This window comes from Pristiophorus japonicus, chromosome 10 (genome assembly GCF_044704955.1).
Source record: "Pristiophorus japonicus isolate sPriJap1 chromosome 10, sPriJap1.hap1, whole genome shotgun sequence".
Lineage (NCBI taxonomy): Eukaryota > Metazoa > Chordata > Chondrichthyes > Pristiophoridae > Pristiophorus > Pristiophorus japonicus.
The window spans coordinates 155,191,499-155,216,639 of record NC_091986.1 but is presented as its reverse complement, the minus strand read 5'-3'; the positions used below and the strand labels follow the sequence as shown (position 1 = coordinate 155,216,639).

The 25,141-nt window shown below is 42.1% G+C and overlaps 1 protein-coding gene across 1 annotated transcript in view; it reads left to right on the top strand.

Annotated features, from left to right (window-relative positions):
• Nucleotides 1–24,209, top strand: part of LOC139275146 (palmitoyltransferase ZDHHC20-B-like) — a 143,717-nt gene extending 119,508 nt beyond the window's left edge. Inside the window, exons 8-13 of the mRNA XM_070892201.1 lie at nucleotides 2,933–3,065; nucleotides 3,342–3,468; nucleotides 11,431–11,520; nucleotides 12,776–12,891; nucleotides 21,382–21,445; nucleotides 21,927–24,209. Coding sequence (XP_070748302.1) covers nucleotides 2,933–3,065; nucleotides 3,342–3,468; nucleotides 11,431–11,520; nucleotides 12,776–12,891; nucleotides 21,382–21,440 — 525 coding nt within the window. The 3' untranslated portion in view covers nucleotides 21,441–21,445; nucleotides 21,927–24,209. The remainder of the gene's footprint in view (nucleotides 1–2,932; nucleotides 3,066–3,341; nucleotides 3,469–11,430; nucleotides 11,521–12,775; nucleotides 12,892–21,381; nucleotides 21,446–21,926) is intronic.
• Nucleotides 24,210–25,141: the final 932 nt, after the last annotated feature.

Below are 25,141 nucleotides of genomic sequence, written 5' to 3'. Positions count from 1 at the left end.
TTTTGACAAGGTCCCACACACGAGATTAATGTGCAAAGTTAAAGCACATGGGATTGGGGGTAGTGTGCTGACATTGATTGAGAACTGGTTGTCAGACAGGAAGCAAAGAGTAGGAGTAAATGGGTACTTTTCAGAATGGCAGGCGGTGACTAGTGGGGTACCGCAAGGTTCTGTGCTGGGGCCCCAGCTGTTTACATTGTACATTAATGATTTAGACGAGGGGATTAAATGTAGTATCTCCAAATTTGCGGATGACACTAAGTTAGGTGGCAGTGTGAGCTGCGAGGAGGATGCTATGAGACTACAGAGCGACTTGGATAGGTTAGGTGAGTGGGCAAATGCATGGCAGATGAAGTATAATGTGGATAAATGTGAGGTTATCCACTTTGGTGGTAAAAACAGAGAGACAGACTATTATCTGAATGGTGACAGATTAGGAAAAGGGGAGGTGCAACGAGACCTGGGTGTCATTGAAGGTTGGCATGCAGGTACAGCAGGCGGTTAAGAAAGCAAATGGCATGTTGGCCTTCATAGCGAGGGAATTTGAGTACAGGGCCAGGGAGGTGTTGCTACAGTTGTACAGGGCCTTGGTGAGGCCACACCTGGAGTATTGTGTACAGTTTTGGTCTCCTAACCTGAGGAAGGACATTCTTGCTATTGAGGGAGTGCAGCGAAGGTTCACCAGACTGATTCCCGGGATGGCGGGACTGACCTATCAAGAAAGACTGGATCAACTGGGCTTGTATTCACTGGAGTTCAGAAGAATGAGAGGGGACCTCATAGAAACGTTTAAAATTCTGAAGGGTATAGACAGGTTAGATGCAGGAAGAATGTTCCCAATGTTGGAGAAGTCCAGAACCAGGGGTCACAGTCTAAGGATAAGGGGTAAGCCATTTAGGACCGAGATGAGGAGAAACTTCTTCACCCAGAGAGTGGTGAACCAGTGGAATTCTCTACCACAGAAACCAGTGTTGAGACCAATTCACTAAATATATTCAAAAAGGAGTTAGATGTAATCCTTACTACTAGGGGGATCAAGGGGTATGGTGAGAAAGCAGGAATGGGGTACTGAAGTTGCATGTTCAGCCATGAACTCATTGAATGGCGGTGCAGGCTAGAAGGGCCGAATGGCCTACTCCTGCACCTATTTTCTATGTTTCTGTGAGACCACCTTTTCTCCCATGTGGCTGTGACTGCTAAACATACTGATTAATAACTGTGAACAGTTTTTTTCCTGTTGAGCATTCATTGCCTGTGCACCTGCTACATCCACTACATATGTTCCCAGATGTCTTGAATGTGCCCTGTCCCTGCCCAAAACTGCCAAACCCCAGTTTCCCTCATCCTACCTTCCCCACTCCACCTACCAACCTGTCAGGCTTATCCCAGGGTGCACAGACCCCAATACTCCAACATTGAATCCGCGCCCTATAATTCTCTCCAACTGTAGACACCCACCCCTGGTATTCTTAGACCAGCCCGTGCTGCCATACACACAACCTTTCCAAATGGTCCCAGATCCTAGCCTGCCTTCCCCTCCCTAAATTCTCCTGAACCTCAGCGCCCCACCATTGCTTCCAGACCTCTATATCCCTACCTGCAGAGTACCAATGAACATCTAGCTAGCCACCTCCAACCCCAGAGCTAGATCCCACTGAGTGCTCCCAAGCTCCAACTCTCTCTCCCATCTTCCTCCCATGACCCACTACAGACCCCCACATTTTCCCAGCTCCTCATTTGCATGTGTTCCACCACCTGCCACATAACTTTTTCTGTGCCCCGTCTCAATATTTTTATTTTATTCAGGATACATTTCATTGGTCGAACTCCAGTGAAGGTGAAAGTAAGTTACAAGCAAAGTTTATTACCAGTGCTAATAAATCATTTAGTATGCAAAATAGTGTTGGTTTCAAAAGCATTTGCCTTTCTGATTGTTTGAGAGCCATAATGTTTTTCCTTCCCTGCTATTCCACCAATTGGGGTACACTTCTATTTTCTTCTTGATATGCCTGACTTCTTCTGTATAATCAACAGCTTAACCTGCACTAGACTCTGTTTGGAGCCTTATCACATACTGTTATCAGGAACTCAGCAACATGGGGGAATTGAAATAGAGCTGTTCTCTTCTTGCACTCCCTCACCCCACTGTTATTGCTTCGATATAATACCTGATGCTGATATTTCTGTGCAAAATGATTCTAATATCAGTTAAAGCTATAAAGGATGAACAGATATTAAATTATAAATGTTAGGACAGCAATACTGGAAAACACATTGGTATGACGTGGTTTAGACTGCCACTCAGCTAAGTTACTTCTTTGGGGTAGGGCCAAGTGTAGACCAACAATTTCCTCATGGTGGGGTGAAAGCAATCAGAGAGGCAGTCATAACTAAGTTACTCCTGCACACCACATAGATGCCCAATCAAGAGTGGCATAGATGGAGAGTTGGCCTACATGCCTTCTTGGTTGCGGTTGGTCCATGGCCTGGGGTTAAGTAAAAAGGTAGGGAGAAGAAAATCTGAAAAATTAGATGCATGCATAATGGTTGACTGTTTTTGATTTTAAATAATGTTTGAATATGATGTATTGTGTAACTATGATGTAATTTGACATGGTGTTCATTTTGTTCCAGGAAAAAAGCTATGAGGAACTCGAGTCTCTGGCATTGTAGTTAATAATTCAGACATTATGAACAAATGCATCTTGAAGCATTACTGAACAGCTGAAAATATCAAAAACGTTATTGATTTTTGATTTTTAAACAAATATTCCAGAAAAATAAAATTTAACGAAGATAAATTTTCTATAAAAGTATTAGAGATCTGACAAAGGTGGTTTGAAACCTAGTATATAAGACACATTGCCTGACTGTCGGGTATCATGCTCGTGACAAAATGTTATATAGCTGAAGTTGTTTTTGTTCCCTATAGGGTGATCTGCCAGACAATCATGTGAAATTCCATGTCTTGTTTCTTTTCTTTGTGGCCGCCATGTTCTTCATCAGTTTACTGTCACTCTTCAGTTATCACTGCTGGCTGGTCAGCAAAAATAGGTCTACAATAGGTAAGAGAGTCTTTAAACTGATTACAAATTTGTTTTGATAATTTGAGTTAAGTTAAAGCCTCAATTGTGGCTTGTACAGATGCCTTGCTACCTTTGGTTATTGTTGCAGAGTAGAAAAGAGAAAGATGACATATTTTTCTTAATTCTGGCTGTCCTATTAAAATAACATCAAAAAGAGTTGTTTTTTTAATCTATGTAGTAGGATCTTGGTCTATGTCTGTATTAGTGATTTGAAGAAAATATTGCTGTTAACTGAGTACTTTTTTTTTCCCCCAGAGGCTTTCCGTGCACCAGTGTTTCGAAATGGCCCTGACAAAAATGGATTTAGTCTTGGAATTACCAAAAATATAAAACAGGTGTATGGGGATCAAGGGAAATATTGGCTTGTGCCTATTTTTACAAGGTATGCTTTGTTCAGAGCTAAGGTGCAGAGCGTTAACCACAGATCACAACGTGAACGGAGTGCATCGTAAACAGAGTAGGAAGTTGAGAATTTGGTGAGGGGGGAAGGAGGTGCTATTTTTTTGCCATTAACACTTGTAGTGGTTTGTATCAGCTTGAAGCAGTAAGTATTTAAAACTAGGAACCTATAACTAATACTTTATTAAATTAATAATTTAAACTAGTAAAAAAACAATTTTAACTAAAAAATAAACACGATTTAATGACATAAAATGAACAGGGTTATATAAAGATGGCAGTATAGGAGGAGTGCTGCATGTGGGTATTTGTGGAGAGCAATGTGAACCCAGGCAAGCACATCTGCAGTAAGTGTCTGCAACTTGAGAAACTTCAGCTCAGAGTTGTTGAGCTAGAGTCCGAGGTGCAAACATTGCGATGCATCAGGGAGGGGCAGAGAGTTGCCTGGACATTTTGACCCAGGAGGTAGTCACATCCCTTAGGTTGGGTATTGGTTTAGATTTGGTTAGTGGTCAGGGACAGGAGGATGTGACTGCAACTCAAGCAGGTAAAGGGACTGCAGATGCAGTGGTGGAGGAGCCTCAGCCTTTGTCATGGTACTTGCTACCAGTGTGGCTAAGAACATAGACTGCAGGGGGATGGGCAAATGGACCACAGTATCGAGGCACAAGTGGCCATTCAAGTAGGGGGAGCGAAAAGGAATGTGGTAGTGGTAGGGTATAGTGTAGTCAGAGAGATAGATACTGTTTTCTGCAGCCACAACCAGGAATCTCGAGGGTTATGCTGCCTCCCAGGTGCCAGGGTTAAGGACGACATCTTGTGGTTGGAGAAGGAGGGAGAGGATCCAGTTGTTGTGGTCCATGTAGGAACCAATGACATGTGTAGAACTAAGAATGAGGTTCTGCTGAGCGAGTTTGATGAGCTAGGGTACAAATTAAAAGTAGAACCTTAAAGATGATAATCTCTGGATTACTATCTAAGCCATGCAAAAATTGGCATAGGGACAAACAGATTAAAGGTTTCAAATCATGGACTGCTGACACCAGTACTGGGGAAAGTATGAGCTGTTCCGTTGGAATGGACTCCACTTAAACTGGGCTGGGACCAGTGTCCTGGCAAATCGAATAACTAGGGCGGTAGATAGGGCTTTAAACTAATAAGGGGGAGGGAGGGTTCAGGTAAGGGTAAATTTATAAGTCTGAGGAAAAATGTAAAGGCTGTAGAGCAGAGTAGTGATTTGGGTAAAATCAAGCAGATTGCGTAGGGAAAGGACAGAGTTTAACAACGGAAATAGGGCATTAGTAACTAAGGCCACATCAGGGGAAAATAGTAAAAAGTTCAAAAGGCGCCATATCTGAATGCATGAAGCATTCATAACAAAATAGATGAATTAATGGCACAAATAGAGATAAATGGGTTTGATTTGGTTGGTAGCCATTACTGATCGTGGTTGCAGTGTGACCTAGGTTGGGAACTAAATATTTCATATTCTTGATTTTTAGAAAAGATACGCAAAATGGAAAAGGAGGTGAGGTAGCCCTGATGATAAAGGATAAGATAAAGGCAGCAGGGATAAATGATCTTAGACCAGAAAATCAGATGTAGAATCAATATGGAGCTAAGAAATAACAATGGGCAGAAAACACTCGTGGGAGTTTTTTTTATAGTCACCCTAAGTAATACAAACATAGAAACATAGAAAATAGGTGCAGCAGTAGGCCATTCGGCCCTTCGAGCCTGCACCTCCATTCAATGTGATCATGGCTGATCATTCACTTCAGTACCCCATTCCTGCTTTCTCTCCATACCCCTTGATCCCTTTAGCCGTAAGGACCACATCCAACTCCCTTTTGAATATATCTAACGAACTGGCCTCAACAACTTTTTGTGGTCGAGAATTCCACATGCTCACAACTCTGAGTGAAGACATTTCTCCTCACCTCGGTCCTAAATGCCTTACCCCTTATCCTTAGACTGTGACCCCTGGTTCTGGACTTCCCCAACATCGGGAACATTCTTCCTGCATCTAACCTGTCCAATCCCGCCAGAAATTTCTATGTTTCTCAGATCCCCTCTCATTCTTCTAAATTCCATTGAATATAAGCCTAGTTGATCCAGTCTTTCTTCATATGTCAGTCCTGTCATCCCGGGAATCAGTCTGGTGAACCTTCGCTGCACTCCCTCAATAGCAAGAATGTCCTTCCTCAGATTAGGAGACCAAAACTGTACACAATATTCAAGGTGTGGCCTCACCAAGGCCCTGTACAACTGTAGTAAGACCTCCCCTGCTCCTGTACTCAAATCCTCTCGCTATGAAGGCCAACATGCCATTTGCCGCCTTCGCTGCCTGCTGTACCTGCATGCCAACTTTCAATGACTGATGTACCATGACACCCAGGTCTCATTGCACCTCCCCTTTTACTAATCTGTCACCATTCACATAATAATCTGACTTCCTGTTTTTACCACCAAAGTGGATAACCTCACATTTATCTACATTATACCACATCTGCCATGTATTTGCCCACTCACCTAACCTGTCCAAGTCACCCTGCAGCCTCTTAGCATCCTCCTCACAGCTCACTCTGCACCAAGCTTAGTGTCATCTGCAAACTTGGAGATATTACGTTCAATTCCTTCATCTAAATCATTAATGTATATTGTAAATAGCTAGGGTCCCAGCACTGAACCTTGCGGTACCCCACTCGTCACTGCCTGCCATTCTGAAAAGGACCTGTTTATTCCTACTCTTGGCTTCCTGTCTGCCAACCAGTTCTCTATCCACATCAGTACATTACCCCCAATACTACGTGCTTTAATTTTGCACACTAATCTCTTGTGTGGGACCTTGTCAGAAGCCTTTTGAAAGTCTAAAAACACCACATCCACAGGCTCCTCCTTGTCCACTTTACCAGTTACATCCTCAAAAAATTCTAGAAGATCTGTCGAGCATGATTTCCCTTTCATAAATCCATGCTGACTTGGACCGATCCTGTCACTGCTTTCCAAATGTGCTGCTATTACATCTTGCGTTGGACAGAATATGAATCAGAAAATTAGAGGAGCATGTAACATTTAGGACTTTAATCTTCATATAAACTGGGCAAACTACTTTGGCAAAGGTAGTTTGGCGTACAAGTTCATAGATTCCATTCCAGATAGAACAATATGTCGAGGAACCAACTAGGGAACAGGCTATTTTAGATCTAGTATTGAGTAATGAGACAGGGTTAATAAGTAATCTTCAGTAAAGGATCCTCTGGGGAAGAGTGATCATAATATGGTAGAATTTCATGTTAAGTTTGAGAGTGCTGTGGTTAAGTCCGAAACTAGAGTTTTTAATTTATACAAAGCCAATTATGGAGATATGAGGGCGAGTTGGCTGCTGTAGATTGGGAAATTAGATGAAAAGATCTGACCGTAGATAAGCAATGGCAAACAGGAGAAATAATTCATAATTCTTAATGAATATACATTCCCTTGAGGAATAAAACTCCATGGGAAAAGTGGCACAGCTGTGGTTAACTCGAGAAGTTAAGGATAGTATTAGACTAATAATTAAATTAAAAAGTAGGACCTCAAAGGTAGTAATCTCAGGATTGCTACCAGTGCCACGTGCTAGTCAGAGTAGGAATTGCAGGATAGCTCGGATGAATACGTGGCTTCAGGAGTGGTGCAGAAGGGAGGGATTCAAATTCTGGGACATTGGAACTGGTTCTGGTGGAAGTAGGACCAATACAAACTGAACGGTCTGCACCTGGGCAGGACCGGAACCAATGTCCTAAGGGGAGTGTTTGCTCGTGCTGTTGGGGAGGGGTTAAACTAATATGGCATGGGGATGGGAACCTATGCAGGGAGACAGAAGGAAGTAGAATGGGGGCAGAAGCAAAAGATAGAAAGAAGAAAAGTAAAAGTGGAGGGCAGAGAAACCCAAGGCAAAAATCAAAAAGGGCCACATTACAGCAAAATTCTAAAGGAAAAAAGTGTGTTTAAAAAGATGAGCCTGAAGGCTCTGCCTCAATGCGAGGAGTATTCGTAATAAGGTGGATGAAATAACTGCGCAGGCAGCAATTAACGAATACGATACAATTGGCACCACGGAGACATGGCTCCAGGGTGACCAAGGCTGGGAACTCAACATCCAGGGGTATTCAACATTCAGGAAGGATAGACAGAAAGGAAAAGGAGGTGGGGTGGGGTTGCTGGTTAATGAGGAAATTAATGCAATAGTAAGGAAGGACATTAGCTTGGATGATGTGGAATCTGTATGGGTGGAGCTGTGGAATACCAAAGGGCAGATAATGCTAGTGGGAGTTGTGTACAGACCACCAAACAGTAGTAGTGAGGTTGGGGACAGCATCAAACAAGAAATTAGGGATACGTGCAATAAAGGTACAGCAGTTATCATGGGTGACTTTAATCTACCTATAGATTGGGCTAACCAAACTGGTAGCAATACGGTGGAGGAGGATTTCCTGGAGTATATTAGGGATGGTTTTCGAGACCAATATGTCGAGGAACCAACTAGAGGGCTGGCCATCCTAGACTGGGTGATGTGTAATGAGAAAGGATTAATTAGCAATCTTGTTGTGCGAGGCCCCTTGGGGAAGAGTTGCCCATAATATGGTACAATTCTTTATTAAGATGGAGAGTGACACAGTTAATTCAGAGATTAGGGTCCTGAACTTAAAGAAAGGTAACTTTGATGGTATGAGACATGAATTGGTTAGAATAGACTGGCGAATGATATTTAAAGGGTTGACGGTGGATAGGCAATGGCAAACATTTAAAGATCATATCGATGAACTTCAACAATTCTTCATCCCTGGTCTGGAGTAAAAATTGTACATCCCTGTCTGATGGGTCAACCGTGGCTAACAAGGGAAATTAAGGATAGTGTTAAATCCAAGGAAGAGGCATATAAATTGGCCAGAAAAAGCAATAAACCTGAGGACTGGGAAAATTTAGACTTCAGCAGAGGAGGACAAAGGGTTTAATTAGGAGGGGGAAAATAGAGTATGAGAGGAATCTTGCTGGGAACATAAAAACTGACTGCAAAAATTCTATACATATGTGAATAGAAAAAGATTAGTGAAGACAAATGTAGGCCCCTTGCAGTCAGATTCAGGTGAATTTATAATGGGAAAACAAAGAAATGGCAGACCAGTTGAACAAATACTTTGGTTCTGTCTTCACGAAGGAAGACACAAATAACCTTCTGGAAATACTAGGGAACCGAGGGTCTCGTGAGAAGGAGGAACTGAAGGAAATCCTTATTAGGTGGGAAATTGTATTCAGGAAATTGATGGGATTGAAGGCCGATAAATCGCCGGGGCCTTATAGTCTGCATCCCAGAGTACTTAAGGAAGTGGCCCTAAAAATAGTGGATGCATTGGTGATCATTTTCCAACAGTCTATCGACTCTGGATCAGTTCCTATGGACTAGAGGGTAGCTAATGTAACACCGCTTTTTAAAAAAGGAGGGGGAGAGAAAATGGGTAATTATAGACCGGTTAGCCTGATATCAGTAGTGGGGAAAATGTTGGAATCAATTATTAAAGATGTAATAGCAGCGCATTTGGAAAGCAGTGACAGGATCGATCCAAGTCAGCATGGATTTATGAAAGGGAAATCATGCTTGACAAATCTTCTCGAATTTTTTGAGGATGTAACTAGTAGAATGGACAAGGGAGAACCAGTGGATGTGATGTATTTGGACTTTCAAAAGGCTTTTAACAAGGTCCCACACAAGAGATTGCTGTGCAAAATTAAAGCACATGGTACGGGAGGTAATGTACTGACGTGGATAGAGAATTGGTTGGCAGACAGGAAGCACAGAGTCGGGATAAATGCGTCCTTTTCAGAATGGCAGGCAGTGACTTGAGGGATGCCGCAGGGCTCAGTGCTGGGACCCCAGCTATTTACAATATACATTAATAATTTAGATGAAGGAATTGAGTATAATATCTCCAAGTTTGCAGATGACACTAAGCTGGGTGGCAGTGTGAGCTGTGAGGAGGATGCTAAGAGGCTGCAGAGTGACTTGGACAGGTTAGGTGAGTGGGCAAACGCATGGCAGATGCAGTATAATGTGGATAAATGTGAGGTTATCCACTTTGGTGGCAAAAACATGAAAACATAATATTATCTGAATGGCGGCAGATTAGGAAAAGGATAGGTGTAACAAGACCTGGATGTCATGATACATCAGTCATTGAAAGTTGGCATGCAGGTACAGCAGGCGGTGAAGAAGGCAAATCATATGTTGGCCTTCATAGCTAGGGGATTTAAGTATAGGAGCAGGGGAGGCCTTACTGCAGTTGTACAGGGCCTTGGTGAGGCCTCACTTGGAATATTGTGTACAGTTTTGGTCTCCTAATCTGAGGAAGGACATTCTTGCTATTGAGGGAGTGCAGCGAAAGTTCACCAGACTGATTCCTGGGATGGCAGGACTGACATATGAGGAGAGACTGGATCAACTGGGCCTGTATTCACTGGAATTTAGAAGGATGAGAGGGGATCTCATAGAAACATACAAAACTCTGACGGGACTGGACAGGTTAGATGCAGGAAGAATGTTCCTGATATTGAGGAAGTCCAGAACCAGGGGACGCAGTCTAAGGATAAGGGGTAAGCCATTTAGGACTGAGATGGGCAGAAACTTCTTCACTCAGAGAGTTGTGAACCTGTGGAATTCTCTACCGCAGAGAGTTGTTGATGCCAATTCGTTAGATATATTCAAGAGGGAGTTAGACATAGACATAGAGACATAGAAAATAGGTGCAGGAGCAGGCCATTCAGCCCTTCTAGCCTGCACCGCCATTCAATGAGTTCATGGCTGAACATGAAACTTCAGTACCCCCTTCCTGCTTTCTCGCCATAACCCTTGATCCCCCGAGTAGTAAGGACTTCATCTAACTCCCTTTTGAATATATTTAGTGAATTGGCCTCAACTACTTTCTGTGGTAGAGAATTCCACAGGTTCACCACTCTCTGGGTGAAGAAGTTTCTCCTCATCTCGGTCCTAAATGGCTTACCCCTTATCCTCAGACTGTGACCCCTGGTTCTGGACTTCCCCAACATTGGGAACATTCTTTCTGCATCTAACCTGTCTAAACCCGTCAGAATTTTAAACGTTTCTATGAGGTCCCCTCTCATTCTTATGGCTCTTATGGCTAAAGGGATCAAGGGGTATGGAGAGAAAGCAGGAAAAGGTTACTGAAGTGAATGATCAGCCATGATCTTATTCAGTGGTGGTGCAGGCTCGAACGGCTGAATGACTTACTCCTCACCTATTTTCTATGTTAGTAGACGAGGCTTATAATGTTGTCAAAAAGAATAGTAAGCTTGAGAATTGGGAGCTTTTTTAAAAAAAAAATCAGCAAAGGATGACCAAGAAGTATTTTTAAAGTGTAGTCACTGTTTAAATGTACGAAATGCAGCAAGCACCACACACACTAATGGGATAATGTGATTTTTAGTGATTAATTGAGGGATAAATATTGGCCAGGACACCGAGGATAATTCCCCTGCTTTTCTTTGAAATAGTGCCTTAGGATTTTTTACGTCAATCTGATGGGACAAACGGGACCTCAACGTCTCATCTGAAAGATGGCACTTCCGACAGCACAGCACTCCCTCAGCACTGGAGTGCCAGCCTAGATTTCTGTCCTCAAGTCTCTGGCGTGGGACTTGAACCCACAACCTTCTGACTCAGAGGCAAGGGTGCTCCCAACTGAGCCACAGCTGACACTGTAAAATTGTAAAACAAGTTTTCTTTTATAATGTTCACAGAGGAGTATAGCCATTGGCCCATCTTGCTCATTTTAATCCTCCCCAAAAGAAACTAATTTACTATGCTCCAATCATGTTTGAAAATGCTTACTTTCATGAGAATCCCATTGTTGGTCGTGAAAATGTATTGTCTTGACTTTTTATCATTCAGCCTAGGTGATGGGTGTTCTTATCCAACTCGCCTGGTCAGTCAAGATGCAGAACAACCCAACACAATCAACCATACTGAACCTGCCAATAAGTATTTACTACTTTTGTTTATATTATCTATTAATTTATTATTCCATTTAGTTAACTCCATTTGCTGCTGCCTGTTGAATTGTTTTTCATGTTGTAATTTGCGAAAATGTTCAAGCAAAATCAAAGTTAGCTGATAAAGCAAACTGCAATAATCAAGCTTCCAACTGCAGCAATTAGACTGGACAAATACTTGTTGCAATAATAAATTTACACGCTCTTCTTTCATCTCCAGCATAACTCGAGATTGAAGAATGCATTTGGTTTTCATTTCTCCCCCTACTGGTGACAAAAAGTATTCGTTTTGAAACTTTCAATTTTCATTATTAAAATATGTTTGCCTTTTTCCTCTAGTTGCTTAACCTAGATAAATCTGGCATATCTCTTAAAGCATCAGATTTATAGATGGCACTTAATCTTTTCTGAGCCCCAATGAAAGGATGAAGTAATTATTGGAAACCATTTATTTGTTGCTGCTGCCAGGATTTAAACTTTATATGTGCCTCCCTAGGCTCCATGATGCAAAAGCTTGGACACCCTCGCTTAATGTTTTGGACAAATTCAGCATCACCACTTTGTCTTTATATTCAATGCTCCGATGTATCAAAACAAGAATCCCATTTGTTTTTCTTCTCTCTACTCTCGCCTATAAAGATTTATGTATCTGCACTCCCAAATCTTTCGTTCTCCACTCTGCTCATTTAGAGCATAGGGGAGATTTTCCTCTGCCCCGCACAAGGCAAATCAGCATTCCACTAGCACAGGGTCAAAACCCATTACGTCAGGTCTCCGTACCCATTATGCTGCCCCAGAATTTCCTGGAGCTTCCACATGAGTGTTAATTGAAATTAGGCAATTTCCAGTCGATCATCTTTACCTCCACTTTTTTTTCATTTTCTTTATTTGTATTGTGAACCAAATTAGGTTTGGGTCACTTACTTGTTCTGTTTCATTGTCCAGACCCAGACTAGCACTATATCCTTGCCTGTTGCATATGTAACAATAATCTTTCCGCCGCCACCCCCCCAACATCTATAACCCGTGAAAAAGTTCTAGCCAGAATTATTTGGTTCCCATTCTTTTCCCAGCTCAATTTCTTCTCCTTTTAATATGCTCCTTAAAGCCTACCTAACCTGCCCCTTCTTTGGCTTGGTGTCAATTTTTGCCTGATTACACTTCTGTGAAGCGACTTGGGATGTTTTACGATATTAATGGCTCCATATTAATGCAAGTTGTTGTTGTAATTGGTATTATTACAGTATTGCAGATGGACAGTCGCTTCCTTCTAGACCTTTGAGTGAATCTCAAAACCGATTGTTAGGAGGGACAGATCAGCACTGGATAGATGACGAATCTGATGAAGAAAGTTCCAAAGGTGGTAATATTTTCCACAACATTAAGTATTGTTGGCTATATATGTTGATAAAGAATACATTTATCTTAATTAAAATACATTTTACTTGGTCAAGAAGAATTGTCTTGAAAAACAACAAACATAAGCATCCCCCTTCATTTTATACATGTTTAATGTTTTCTCCTGCAACTTCCTATTGCCAAGCCAGTTTTCAATTCATCTGGCTAAATGGTCTTTAATTTCCCAATCTCTAGTCTTTAAAAGTAGCACATGTAGCTTTATTAAATACCTTCAGAAAACCACTGTAAATTATATGCACAAGATGCCCATATCCACTAATTTACTTATCATCTTCGAAGTCCAGAGGATTTGTCATGTTTCAACTGTTTCCTCAAATTATGCTGACTACTCCTAGCCTTTTAGGTTCCTCAGATGGACAATGATAATGTGATTTTGTGTATTTTTCATACTATAATGTTAGGTTAGCTGGTGTTCGAGAAGTTGAGTCTATAGGTTACGAAAGTGTGGATAAGAGTTTTGTTGGTGGAGGGAACGAGGTGAGCAATGTTAGAGATGATAAATTAGTTGTCTTGCTAATGTATCGTCTGTTGGATTTGAACCCCAACTCCGGGTCGAACATGATGCCGAGATTGGAAACGGTCTTGATTTAACCTGAGGAAAGACCCAGTGGGCAGGAAGCGAAGTTTTTTTGCAGAGGCCAGAAACGATGGCTTCAGTCTTCCAAATGTTCTGTTGGAAGAAATTCTCCCTCGTCCATGACTTAATGTTCAGTCAAGTAGTCGGATAGCTCTGAAGTGGTTGTGGGAATGAGGCAAGCAGCAAAAAAGTAGGGTTGAGTTCCGTCAACATACTTAAGCAAACTGACCCCATTCCTACAGATGAGGGTAATGTTTCTGCTTTGGGCGTAATTGCGCTAGTTTTGAGAAGTTTTTTTTCTCTCTCATGTTTCTACTCAAACTAATTTACATATCGCCGAGCACAAAATCTGCCATGAACCAGCACAATTGGGCAGTGTTTTACAACATCATTTTTATAAATTTGGCTGCAAAATAATTCCTTGATATATTTAAGAGTGGTAACTTGATACAGTTTAATTAATAGTCTGAAAATGAAAGTTGAAAATGGATTTAACACACAAATAAGCATTTTTAATCACCGTGTCATTCCACCACCTGTGAGTAACCCAATTTTAAATGACTGAAAATGACTTTTTTTAAATATACAGAACCAGTTGTTGGTTATAATGAGGTAGAATAGTCCGTTTCTTAGTAAATTGAAATAGTCGCATTCAAAAGCTCTTAAAATGTGCCTGTTGGTGTTTTTGCACCCAAATGAGCCAGCTTCATTTTTAGAGGCTCCTCGGAGGCCTGCAGATGAGCGCAATTAGTGTAAACTTCCAATGGTGATTAATTCACCATGGGGGCATGGCCAGTATTGTGGGTGGGGAAAACTTCTAGAGCGATTTTTTTTTTTTTTTTTCCTTCCTCCCCCACCCCCCCCCCCCCCCCCCCGGATGAGCACAAAAGATTGCGGCAAGCGCCGAATGTAATTTTCACTTAAAATTCCGCAATCTTTTGTCCGCATCCCGATGATTTTGGGCGAATTGCGGCAAAAAAACAACGCAACTGAGCAGAATCTCTACCCCACAATGTCACAGAGTCAGCATGTAGGGGAGGGACTGAAGTGGATCCTTTGAATAGCTGTGTCAAGGCAGGAGGAGGAACCATTGTTTGAGATGTGCTGGCTACATTGGTACAGGTAGGAGTGCAAACATGCAGGACAGTCCCACGAAGCTGGAGAGCTGGTGGAGAAGGACCATGCTGAATACCACAGAGAGGACTGCGCTGCAATCGTACACATGGAGGATGCTATTGGTGACTTTGACTAGCATAGTCTGGGTGCTATGAGCATGATGGAAACTGGACTGAAGGGATTCAAATCGGGAGCTGTGGAAGAAGGCATGGAGTTAGGAAGCAATGACCTGCTCAAGGGCCTTGGAAAGGAAAGGGAGGTTAGAGAAGGGAAAGAGAAGTGCAGTTGCCAGTGAATGGTTGATTCTTTGAGTTATTTCATAATCATACTTTACTGGTCTCTACTCATGCTGTAGGTACCTGAACCAACATGACTGGATTTGGAATTCATACGCAATTTCTATCCGAGAAGAATATAACAACAAATGTCATACATTTGTCATTTCCAGCTGCTCAGTATTTCTACTTTTACCCTTAAAATAAGCTATCAGATCTTTAACAAGCCATCAGCTACGAAGTTTTAAAAATAATCTTTGATGCGTCGTGTTGCTTGGTACATTCTGCTTATCTACTGCCCTCTTATCTCTTCTTCTCATTTTAATGGTCCTCAACTAACCTTTTTATGACTCCTAAACCCCGCTACATTTTGTTTCAGGCTTGACTATTTCTGTTTGGCCTTTAAATTATTCTTGACCTTGTTTAGCCACTGTAGTCGTGGTCTGCTGTTTCTTTTTCTTGGGGCAGAAATTGCCTCTTTCTATAAGACTTGTGGTCGCCTGAAAGCGGCGGCCACAGGTCGGTGCAGACTGGCTACCGAGTCTCCGCGGAGAAGCCACCATTTTAGGAATTGCCCTTCCTCAATTTTGGAGCGGTGTAGGGGATTGCTCCGTCCATTTTCCCGTCGTGGTGTGCGCGCGCGCGCCAACCCCTTACCGACTGGCAGCAAACCCTTCCCAGAATTGCCCAGCGGGAGCACCGCCGCCGGTCGGTGCCATTGACAGCTTTTGCTGTCGGTACCCTTGCTATGGCTTGGCGGCATGGCCAGGTCGGGCCGACAATTGTGGCCGCGGGTTCGGCCGGGCCACTAACCTGATCCATAGACTCTGGATCAGTTCCTATCGAGTGGAGGGTGGCCAATGTAACCCCACTTTTTTAAAAAAGGAGAGAGAGAGAAAACAGGGAATTATAGACCGGTCAGCCTGACATCAGTAGTGGGTAAAATGATGGAATCAATTATTAAGGATGTCATAGCAACGCATTTGGAAAGAGGTAATATGATAGGTCCAAGTCAGCATGGATTTGTGAAAGGGAAATCATGCTTGACAAATCTTCTGGAATTTTTTGAGGATGTTTCCAGTAGAGTGGACAAGGGAGAACCAGTTGATGTGGTATATTTGGACTTTCAGAAGGCTTTCGACAAGATCCCACACAAGAGATTAATGTGCAAAGTTAAAGCACATGGGATTGGGGGTAGTGTGCTGACATGGACTGAGACAGGAAGCAAAAAGAGTAGGAGTAAATGGGTATTTTTCAGAATGGCAAGCAGTGACTAGTGGGGTACCGCAAGGTTCTGTGCTGGGGCCCCAGCTGTTTACATTGTACATTAATGATTTAGACGAGGGGATTAAATGTAGTATCTCCAAATTTGCGGATGACACTAAGTTGAGTGGCAGTGTGAGCTGCGTGGAGAATGCTATGAGGCTGCAGAGTGACTTGGATAGGTTAGGTGAGTGGGCAAATGCATGGCAGATGAAGTATAATGTGGATAAATGTGAGGTTATCCACTTTGGTGGTTAAAAACAGAGAGGCAGACTATTATCTGAATGGTGACAGATTAGGAAAAGGGGAGGTGCAACGAGACCTGGGTGTCATGGTGCATCAGTCATTGAAGGTTGGCATGCAGGTACAGCAGGCGGTTAAGAAAGCAAGTGGCATGTTGGCCTTCATAGCGAGGGGATTTGAGTACAGGGGCAGGGAGGTGTTGCTACAATTGTACAGGGCCTTGGTGAGGCCACACCGGGAGTATTGTGTACAGTTTTGGTCTCCTAACTTCAAGAAGGACATCCTTGCTATTGAGGGAGTGCAACAAAGGTTCACCAGACTGATTCCCGGGATGGCGGGACTGACCTATCAAGAAAGACTGGATCAACTGGGCTTGTATTCACTGGAGTTCAGAAGAATGAGAGGGGATCTCATAGAAACGTTTAAAATTCTGACGGGTTTAGACAGGTTAGATGCAGGAAGAATGTTCCAATGTTGGGGAAGTCCAGAACCAGGGGTCACAGTCTAAGGATAAGGGGTAAGCCATTTAGGACCGAGATGAGGAGAAACTTCTTCACCCAGAGAGTGGTGAACCTGTGGAATTCTCTACCACAGAAAGTTGTTGAGGCCAATTCACTAAATATATTCAAAAAGGAGTTGGATGTAGTCCTTAATGCTATGGGGATCAAGGGGTAGGGCGAGAAAGCAGGAATGGGGTACTGAAGTTGCATGTTCAGCCATGAACTCATTGAATGGTGGTGCAGGCTCGAAGGGCTGAATGGCCTACTCCTGCATCTATTTTCTATGTTTCTATGCAGTCTGACATCTCCTCTTGGATGCCAGGCTGTTGGCCCAGCCGAAACCCTCCCTGGTGGCCCAGTGTTTGCCACTGAAGTGGCTGCAGTGTTCGCAGCGGCCCTCCCCTTTAACTGATGGGGAGGGATGTTGTGATACATCAGCGTGACGCTGATGACTAATCAGGGCGGCCGACCCGCTGCAAGGGCATTTCCGCCCCGACCCTCAAAAAATTTCAAAGGTATGAATTTCTCCGGCATTTCAGAAAAACTTTCAAAAATGGTAGGTGCGCTCCATTTGGGGCGGGGCTCAAATACGGCCCCCTCATTTCTTAGTGTTTTTTTTAAACAAGTTCTATTTTTGCTTGTATTGTTTAATTCTGTAGCCTATTTCATCCTTTCTAGAGTTCCTCTCAGATCACCCAAATCTGCTTCCCTAAAGTATTTCATTTTTGTATCCTATAAACCTTTATTACAATATCAATGAGCATCAGACTCCACTTGAAAGCTTCTAATCACATCTAGCTTCTAAATATCACACACAGAAATATATGGATGTTACAACACAGCCATTCCGTCCAACCAGTTTATTTTGATATTTGCCCTCCATGCAAGCAATATCATATTTATTGGTTTCATATCCCTTCAACCCCTTTCCTTCATGCACTTTGTCAACATTCAAGATTTGATTGGTTTAGTTTCTGCCTGAACCACTAACCCTGGAAGTGAATTCCACAGCCTCACAACTCTTTAAAGAAGTTTCTCTTGCTGTCCTAAATCTTTTGCAATTAATTTTATATCTATGGCTTCTTATGTGATGCCTCTCAATTTGTGGGAGCAATCTGCTTCTATCTACTCTGACCCAGCCTTTCATAACTTCTATCATATCATATCGCATCACCCCGTAATCTGCATCATTCTGATGGGGAAAAAATCCACTTTTTCAAGTCTTTCTTTATATTTCTTCACATTGGGCTGCATCGTATAGAAATTGTGTTGTAAACCTCTTAAATGTCTCTCATTCCTATAGTGTGGAGCCCAATACTGCACTCAATACTCTAATTGAGATCTTCTAAGATTGTATATAGGCTTATCATTAACTCTTGGCTTTTATATTCTATACCTCGAGTGATTGCATTAGGTTTTTTTAAAATATTTTTATCGACTACTTTGTTGCCTTTAATGTCCTATGAACAAACCTCTGCCTCCCAAATTCCTCTACTTTTCCATAGTACCAAGCATACTTCCAGGCAGAGTATAATTAATGCTAGTCAAAGTCACCAATAGTATCCTCCATGAGTACGACTGCAGCGCCATCCTCTCTGTGGTATTCACCTCATCATCACCTTGAGTGTTGTTCCTCCGCTCCTCCCTTTTAATAGGACGCGGGGGAAGGGGGGGGTGCGGCTGATATCTATGGAGGTAGCTTCAATGGGCCATCATTTGCTGTAGCAGGGCAACAAGCGGCGTCTGCCATTTAGTTAGACTTGCCTTTGCCTGTTTAAACGCAATATTTTGCGCCACAAATTGCTGAAAGTGCAAGTTGAGGGAAACTGGGCATCTAGGACCTGAGTGAATAAGGCATAAACTGCCTTTCTTAACCAATCAGATTGAAGGATTGTGAAATTAACAGCCAAAGGACTGAGATGGAAATATAAATGAGAGCGGGTGAATTCAATGCCAAATCAGGTACAGAAAGAGAGGGAAAGGTGGTGTGGATTAAGAGAGAGGAAAAAGAGACAAAGGAAAAGTTTTTTAAAAACTTAAATTTTTTTCATTTATAAAATCTCCAATAACAATTAAAACCTGACTGATTAAGACTCCACACTTGTAATAATTTTCAGTGTCAGAGAGGTTGTTTGGCAGTAATTAATACTTATCACGTCATTAAGAGTTCATGGACTGAAATGGAAAAGACAAAACTTTCTGTGGCAAATTTAGTTCATATCTACCGTGCAAATACAGCAACTTCATGCTGTTGAATATATTTGAATAGTTAACCAGACAGCAATATGGCGTTTTCACAAATCCTCTTTTGGATTTCCATGCTTAACCTGCATCTGCCCTCGCCTGAAGTTGCTATTAGCATTTGTGCATAAATAATCGGTGACTATTTGCACTAGGTTTTTCTGTGTCCTATGTATGCGTGCATTGGACTCCGCCCCCTTTTTGAGCATGGGCCCTCGATTCAGTCACACAGTGCGAGGTACAGGAAGTGGGGAAGTTGGGAGTGGAGCGCGAGACAGAGAGCCTGGAGCTGCTTCTAGCTTTTGGATTACGAAACAATTTTGTGGCCTTCTGTGGGAGAGAAAACATCGGAGGTAGTGGGAGAGAGAGCGAGACTGGGGGAACAGCGAGGGAGAAAGACTGGGGGAGAGAGAGAATGAGACTGGGACTGGGGAGGGAGGGGGGGAAAGAGAGAGACTGGGGAGGGGGAGTGAGTAAGAGAGAGAGACTGGGAAGGGGGAGTGAGAGAGAGAAGGACTGGGGAGGGGAAGAGAGAGAGACTGGGGAAGGGGGAGAGCTTCGGGGAGTTGGGGAGAGAGAGAGACTGGGGGGGGGGAGAGAGAGAGAGAGAGAGATTGGGGAAGAGGGAGGGAGAGAGAGAGCGAGACTGGGGAGGGAATGGAGAGAGAGAGACTGGGGGGGAGGAGCGTGGGGAAGAGAAGAGAGAGATGGAGAGAGCTTTTTGGGGAGAGATGGAGAGAGAGAAGGAGAGAGAGATGGGTGGGAGGGAGAGACTGGGTAATGAGGGGGAGGAGGGGAAGAGAAGAAAGAGAGAGAAAGACTGAGGGGGGGGCGGGGGAGAGAGACTGGGAAGTGAGTGGGACCAAAGTGGGGAGAGAAAAAAGGAGTGACTGGGGAGGGGAGGGAAGAGAGCGACTTGGGGCTGGGGAGAGAGAGCTCGATGAGGAGCAGGGGGGACAGAGATTGGGTGGAAGAGAGCCAGTGGGGGGGGGGGGAAAGAGAGAGAGAGAGAGGGAGTGACTGGGGGGAGTGAGAGACTGGGGGAGGGAAGAGAGAGAGAGAGAGAGACTGGGATGAGGGGGGAAGAGAGAGAGGGAGATTGGGGAGGAGGAAAGAGGAAGGGAGAGGGGTAGACACTGGGGACTGGGGGGAGGGAGAGAAAGAGAGACAGTGGGAGGGGAGAGAGAAAGAGACTGGGGTGGAGAGAGAGATTTGGGGTGGGGTGGAGAGAGAGATGATGTCAGGAACTTGGACTGAGGGTGTCAGGCACCTTGGCTGGAGGGGGCATGAACTTGGTCTGGGGAGGGGTCAATGAACTTTTGCTGGGGCAGAGGGCATGAACATGGGCTGGAGGGTAAGGAACTTAGGCTGGGGGGGGGGGGGGGCGCATGAACTTGGGCTGGGGTTGTCAGAAACTTGTGCTGGGATGGGGGAGCTCTATCCTGTCTGGGGACTGAAGTCAGAATGGCTTGAATTACATTTTGCAAAATCACTCAGAACTTGGATGGTTCCAATTACTCATCCCAGAGAAACTTCTGGGTGTGTCTTCTCCTCCAAGGGGACCAATCAGCAATCGGGTCATGTGATCATGGAGAGCCAATAAGAGCATTTTGTAGTGCAAATAGCTGCGTCCATAAATAATGGTGAGCACCATTAGCCTCCGTTATTTTGACAGCAAATTATGGCCCATTGTGCCTGCCTCTGAGAAGGACCACAAGTTGCCTGGTATTTAGAAGTTACTTACTAAGTATGCACCATCCCAAGCACTGCCGCTGATAGCCCCGACCCCTGATTTCCTGGCCCTGACAAGCGCAGTTCCTCTCTCCCGACCTTGACCTCCAGGCTCCCTGAGGCCGGCGATTTATTTTTTTTTCCCCCGTTCTCTCCCTCCCATATCTCCCGATGCCAGATTGCGACACCCCCTCCTCCTTCACCACATCTCCTGAGGCTTGCAATCCCTGAGGGCCACTGGCGCTAGAACAGGCCTGATCTTTGTACCTTCTTCCCAGAGGGCTCCTCCTGCAATGGTGACCACATGGTAACAAGGTCCGAGGCCCAATTTACGGGATTCCTCGGACCACGCAGTTTGTGCAAGGGATAACTTCGTCCAAAAATCTAGGCCTAAATATTTTACCTAAAAGTTTTCAAATGAGAAGAATGGTCCAAAGCTCAAAATGTTCATTTTAATGGTTATTTTATCTCCCCAACGTTTGCAGTTCCAAATCAAAGTACTTCAGTTTCAATAAACCAGGAATCGACAAAGCATTCAACATAATGAAGGTAAAAATAGTAAAAGTACTATTTGTAATATATGTAATATCATAGCAGAAATACGTCAATTTATAATATCTGTTGCATTCTGTATTATCACATGGTATCATGTTTTGTAAAGTTAATATAAAGTTTGCTTTCTGATATTTTCACACTATACATCTTCATGCTGGGTTTTTTTTATGCTTCATATACTGTAGATAATTTCAGTATATCAATGAGGCAAATCACCGGGGATTCTTTTTTAAGACAGGGTGCTCTCACATGGTCATTTTTTCTCTTCCTGTCCAAGTACTGAAATTCCTCACCTTAATGAGCACAATAAAAAATCTAAAACAAAATTATCTGCAATTACTCATCAACATCTTTAGGGGGAAAATTGGAAGGGGAAACCCGTATCTAATTCTGTGTAAAGTACCTTAAATAAATTAATTCCCTTCAAATGATGTTTTGTTACTTTTTAAATTACTATGAATGTTCTTCCATTTAGATGTTTCTGGTACATTACGTTGAAATTGGAATGCTGGTCACTTCACTAGAAGAGGAACTGATGACATATGAAGAACATCTTGTGTATCAAGTGCTATGAAACAGACATTAACAGTAATATCACCATGTTGAGAAAGGCAATAAATTTAAAATCAACATAGCTTGTTGCCTTAAATAATAACCTTGTACATGGGGCCCACAGACTCTGGTAGATGATACAAATGGAATCAGTGTCCTAGATTACCAAGCCACTTGTCTTCTCTATGTCTCTATGAACAGATCATAAAACTATTAATATAATCTGTATCCTGCAACACAATAGTCTTGCAGTAGCTGGCGTGCAGTTGTGATTTGAAATGTCCAATCACATAGCTGTATTTGGGTTATTTGATTGGATGCTTAGATGCCAGTATCTAGTCAGATGACTTGATTTTAACCTATACTAACTGCCAGGTTATAGTGTTACAGGATATAAAAGGCACTGAAAGGAATTATTATATTAACATGTTTTAAATAAGCAATATATATATCAGTTGTACAACATATATGTGGGATGCAAGGGACTAAACTTGTATAATAATTGTAAATTGTACTTACAAGGATCTTAAAATAACTATTAATGACTGCAAGCTGTAACATAAAATCAATTGCTGATGCAGGTCTGTACTTTAATCAAGCAAAAGCCAGTAATCTAGAGGGGAGTGTGCTATTACTTCTCTAAATTTATGCAAGAAATTTTGAAAAACAGACTTTCTGCACTAATGTTTGATGTCCTTGTTGTGTATTGTTATTCAGAGCTGTTGTGCACCAAAAAGCAGTTACTGTTTATGAAACACTTTTATTTATTATTCACTCAGAATGAACAGTGGTTTACAAATGCCATAAGGTTTTAGTTTTTCCTTTTTTATTTGTGGTCCAGATTGCTAGTTATCTTGTTTGCTGGTTGTCTTGTTTTTTTTTATATATGGCCTATAAAATGTTTTTTATTATTTTACATAGTACCTGTAGTAGTCATTCATGTTCAGTAAATGACCTGTGGTAGTCATCAATCGATCAAGATGTAAATCAGAAATGGTTTGGGAAAGAGTTGCTGATTGATTAAAATGTATTATAGTAGACTTTATACTTGGTGATTCAACTTTTCAATGTCTTGAACAGTTGACGTAAGCACTGCTATGTACAATATATGCATACTATGTAACTTTTTAAATTGCAGAAGTTGCAATCCAAGTGCAACCAAACAAAATTATACATATTAGAAATGAGCATACCTGGTGAGACGGGCGAGAAGAGAGATTATGATTCAGAACTGAGACTCTGGTTCCTATAATTGATTTGTTTTGTAAATTGCTTTGGGCGTTGCCTGTTGCTGTATTTACCATTAATTAGTAGTTGTGATATCTGAATTAGAAAGTTCATGAAGGTGTAGTAGGAATCAATCACGTAGTGCATCCTCAGCATACTTGTTATGCTGTGTTGTTCAACTTGTATTCCATAACTAGGGTAAGTGAGTATATTTTACAGCCAGAGTAATGTATGTTCTCATAATTTCAACATTGCAATTTTTACCTTAAACTTATTTTATCAGGGTTCTGATGCATTCTTCACACAAAAACATAAAAACTTGTCTGTTACTAAAGTGACATTTTTGCTATAGTAATTCTTACCATTGTGTGTATGATCTGTGACATTTAGCATTAAGCAGAAAAATCATATGCAATCATGAAATTTGTGACAGTATTAAGCTAACAAATAGGTTTATCCCAGAAAGAAATCTATACAAGAATGCAACATTGATGTTATCAGATCAACAATAGATGTCGTATTGATGATGTTTACCAATGGATTATCCAAATAAAAATTGTCAAGATTGTTTGAATATAGTTTAATATAAACTACGTGGTGTGCACTTTTTCTATCATTGTCTGCTTCTTTTCTCGCCATCTCTTGTGCTTATGGACAATTAATACTTGTCTATGAAATGTCTTGAGGACAGCCATTTTTCAGTAACATTTTCTTTAGATTAATAATTGAAGCCAATGTAACCAAATTATTACCAGTAGACAAGGATGAATGACATTTGTACATTGCATGTTATGCAATCATTTAAGCTGTGTTTTATTTTTTCCTCCAAAGGATAGCCAAATTAGAATTAATACATATATCGCATATCGAATATGCATGTCTTGCACCTTTTTCTGTCATTTCTAGATTATTCATAAGTTAAACTGGCTACTATTATTTTGTTCAATCAACCTTGTCAATAAATGCAGAGAATAAATAAAAGCCAAAAGTGATTTTAAAAACTACACCGATCTTGTTGCTTACTGTGAACAATATTGTGACAACTGTGCTATGCTTGTGCATTTGACTTCAATTGTACATTTACATTGTAGCAAATGCATAATTTTGGAAAGACCCCAATAATTGTTTTATGTGGAAAGGGACAGAACTCCCATCATTTTGCATATACTTATCATTACGTGTTTAACTTAGAAACAATTGTACAAGGTACAAATGGAGCACTGTGGTTATCATAAGGAAGAAATGTTAATTTAGCAAGAATATATTTTGTGGTCATCACCCTATTCTTGCTGACCTACATTGGCTTCCAGTCCCCTATTGCCGTAAATTGAAAATTCTTGTCCATGTGTTTAAATACCTTCATGGCTTTGCCACTCCATATCTCCTTTGACCAGCTCCCCAGAACTTTGTTTCTTTGGCTCTGGTCTTTTGTACTCTTGACTCCACAGCCCCATTGGTGGCTATTTCATCAGCTCCCCAGGCCCCATGCTCTGCAGTTCCCTCCCTAAAGCCCTCTATTTCCCCCTCTTTCTTTAAAACTCACCGTGACCAAGATTGTAGCCACCTGAGAGGGCAGATGTACGCCTGCGTAAAGGCTCACGGATCCCAGGGACGCAGGCGGTTTGGACATTTTATTTCCTGTTGCTACTTGTTGATAGCTGCTTCATAACCTATTCAGTTATGATTTGTTGCCAATGTAATGACACACATTTACACATACAGAAACACGTGTGACTGAAAATATGCATGCTAGATGTATAGATGTTGTATCTATTTGTGGAACTCCTGTAGCTTTGCTCTCAGTAATTTGATTTTTTTTTTGAAGGAACAGAAGTGTTGTACTGTATAATCAATTAGGCTAATGGAATGTTGGCCTTCATCTTAGAGGTTGGAACATAAGAACACAAGAAA